At 46.4% G+C, this 1,430-nt stretch overlaps 1 protein-coding gene across 2 annotated transcripts in view; it reads right to left on the bottom strand.

Moving 5' to 3' along the window:
- NUP85 (nucleoporin 85) overlaps positions 1-729 on the bottom strand; it is a 32,242-nt gene extending 31,513 nt beyond the window's left edge. For both annotated transcript variants that reach the window (XM_053297207.1, XM_053297206.1), the window contains exon 1: positions 575-729. In XM_053297207.1, coding sequence (XP_053153182.1) covers positions 575-607 — 33 coding nt within the window. In that variant the 5' untranslated portion in view covers positions 608-729. The remainder of the gene's footprint in view (positions 1-574) is intronic.
- Between the last annotated feature and the right edge of the window lie 701 nt (positions 730-1,430).

A 1,430-nucleotide genomic window follows, 5' to 3' on the forward strand; every position in this document is an offset into this window, starting at 1 on the left:
GTTCTGCTGGACTCAAAATCTCACATATTACATTGCCCTGTGGACAGCAAAGGTGGAGAGGGGGAAATCCAGCCTCTACTGTCAATCAGAGGAACAAGGGCCTTGGTAGTTAGTTTTTGCTATTTGGAGTCTGTTGCAGACTGCTTTGGAGATCATTCAATCAAAAGGGCTGAGAACAATTCTCCAAAATAAAAAAACTAAACTGTGAACCCAGACTAATCCTAATAAAGCTGCCTGCGTCAATACTTATGGGGCAGGGGAAGAAAGCATTGTTCTGCCTGATCCAGCATTGTGACGAATTCTCTTTTCCTTGTCATCTTTTATTGAGTACTCGCTCATTCAGTTAAAAACCTTCAGTCCCGAGAGCTACAGTCCTTCCTTTCTGACAGTGGAATCCTATGCAAGTTTACTCAGAAATAAGCCCCACTGTGCCCAATGAGGCTCACTTCTAAGGAGATGTGCACAGGACTGCAGTCTGCGTCTAACTCCCTCCACTAGCTTCCTGGCTGCTAAGCCCATTTCCCTCCACCCCACCCGCACATATCCAGGAGAGAAAGAGGGCACCACAACGCACAGTGACTGGCGGCTCCACATCCAGCTCTTCCATGTCGCCGAGCCGGACCTTCCACTCTCGGCTTTCTCGCCAGCTTCTTGCCTCCAGCGTGCACTTTCTTGCGCCTTTATCTAGACTCAGCGCTCCCAGCCAATCGCCCTGCCTAACACACAGCCGCGCGCACGCTAAGAAAAGGACCTAGCCAGCCCTAGAGATAGGAAAAAAACTAGAGTAACTCACCCATTGTCTTTCTATGGAACTCAACTTCCTGTCTTCCCCACTCACGGGGAAAAGTGGGAGCTGCCCACGGAAAGCAATGGAGAAATCCAGGATGTTAAGCTTAGCTATGACTAGGCAGCAGCAACGTCATTTCAGAAACAAAAAATAGCAGCAGCAGAGACCAGAGATCCTTTTCTAATCAGGTTTTACCTTGCATGAAGCGTTGCGTTAACTTTTAAAAGTTGCTCTGTCAACGCCAATAAGAGTCCATTATTCCCACAATTCAGGTGGGGGTGACTGAGCGTGAGACGGAGAGGGGAAGGTTTATAACAACAGTGCAATGTAGTCCACTCTTAATATTGCACGTTAGTGGGTGAAGGCTGTTTTGGAGTTCTAGCCCAAAATTCACCATACGTGAATATGTTTTAGAATTTTATACGTTTTAGAATTTGCAACCCTTCAGGTTGCAGCAAAGCTCCTTCTCCTGATACTTTCTCTGGCTCTCTCCCAGTTCAAATCGAGCACTGTTACATGAAGAATCTTTGCATTCCATGGACTTGAATGCAAACACATTTTTTGTTTGTTTTAATTGTACATATGAAGCAAGAGCTGAGCTAGAAAGAACACAAACTCCTTCTTTTGCTGCTGCTTTGGGGCG

The sequence above is a fragment of the Hemicordylus capensis genome, chromosome 2 (genome assembly GCF_027244095.1).
Source record: "Hemicordylus capensis ecotype Gifberg chromosome 2, rHemCap1.1.pri, whole genome shotgun sequence".
Classification (NCBI taxonomy): Eukaryota; Metazoa; Chordata; class Lepidosauria; order Squamata; family Cordylidae; genus Hemicordylus; species Hemicordylus capensis.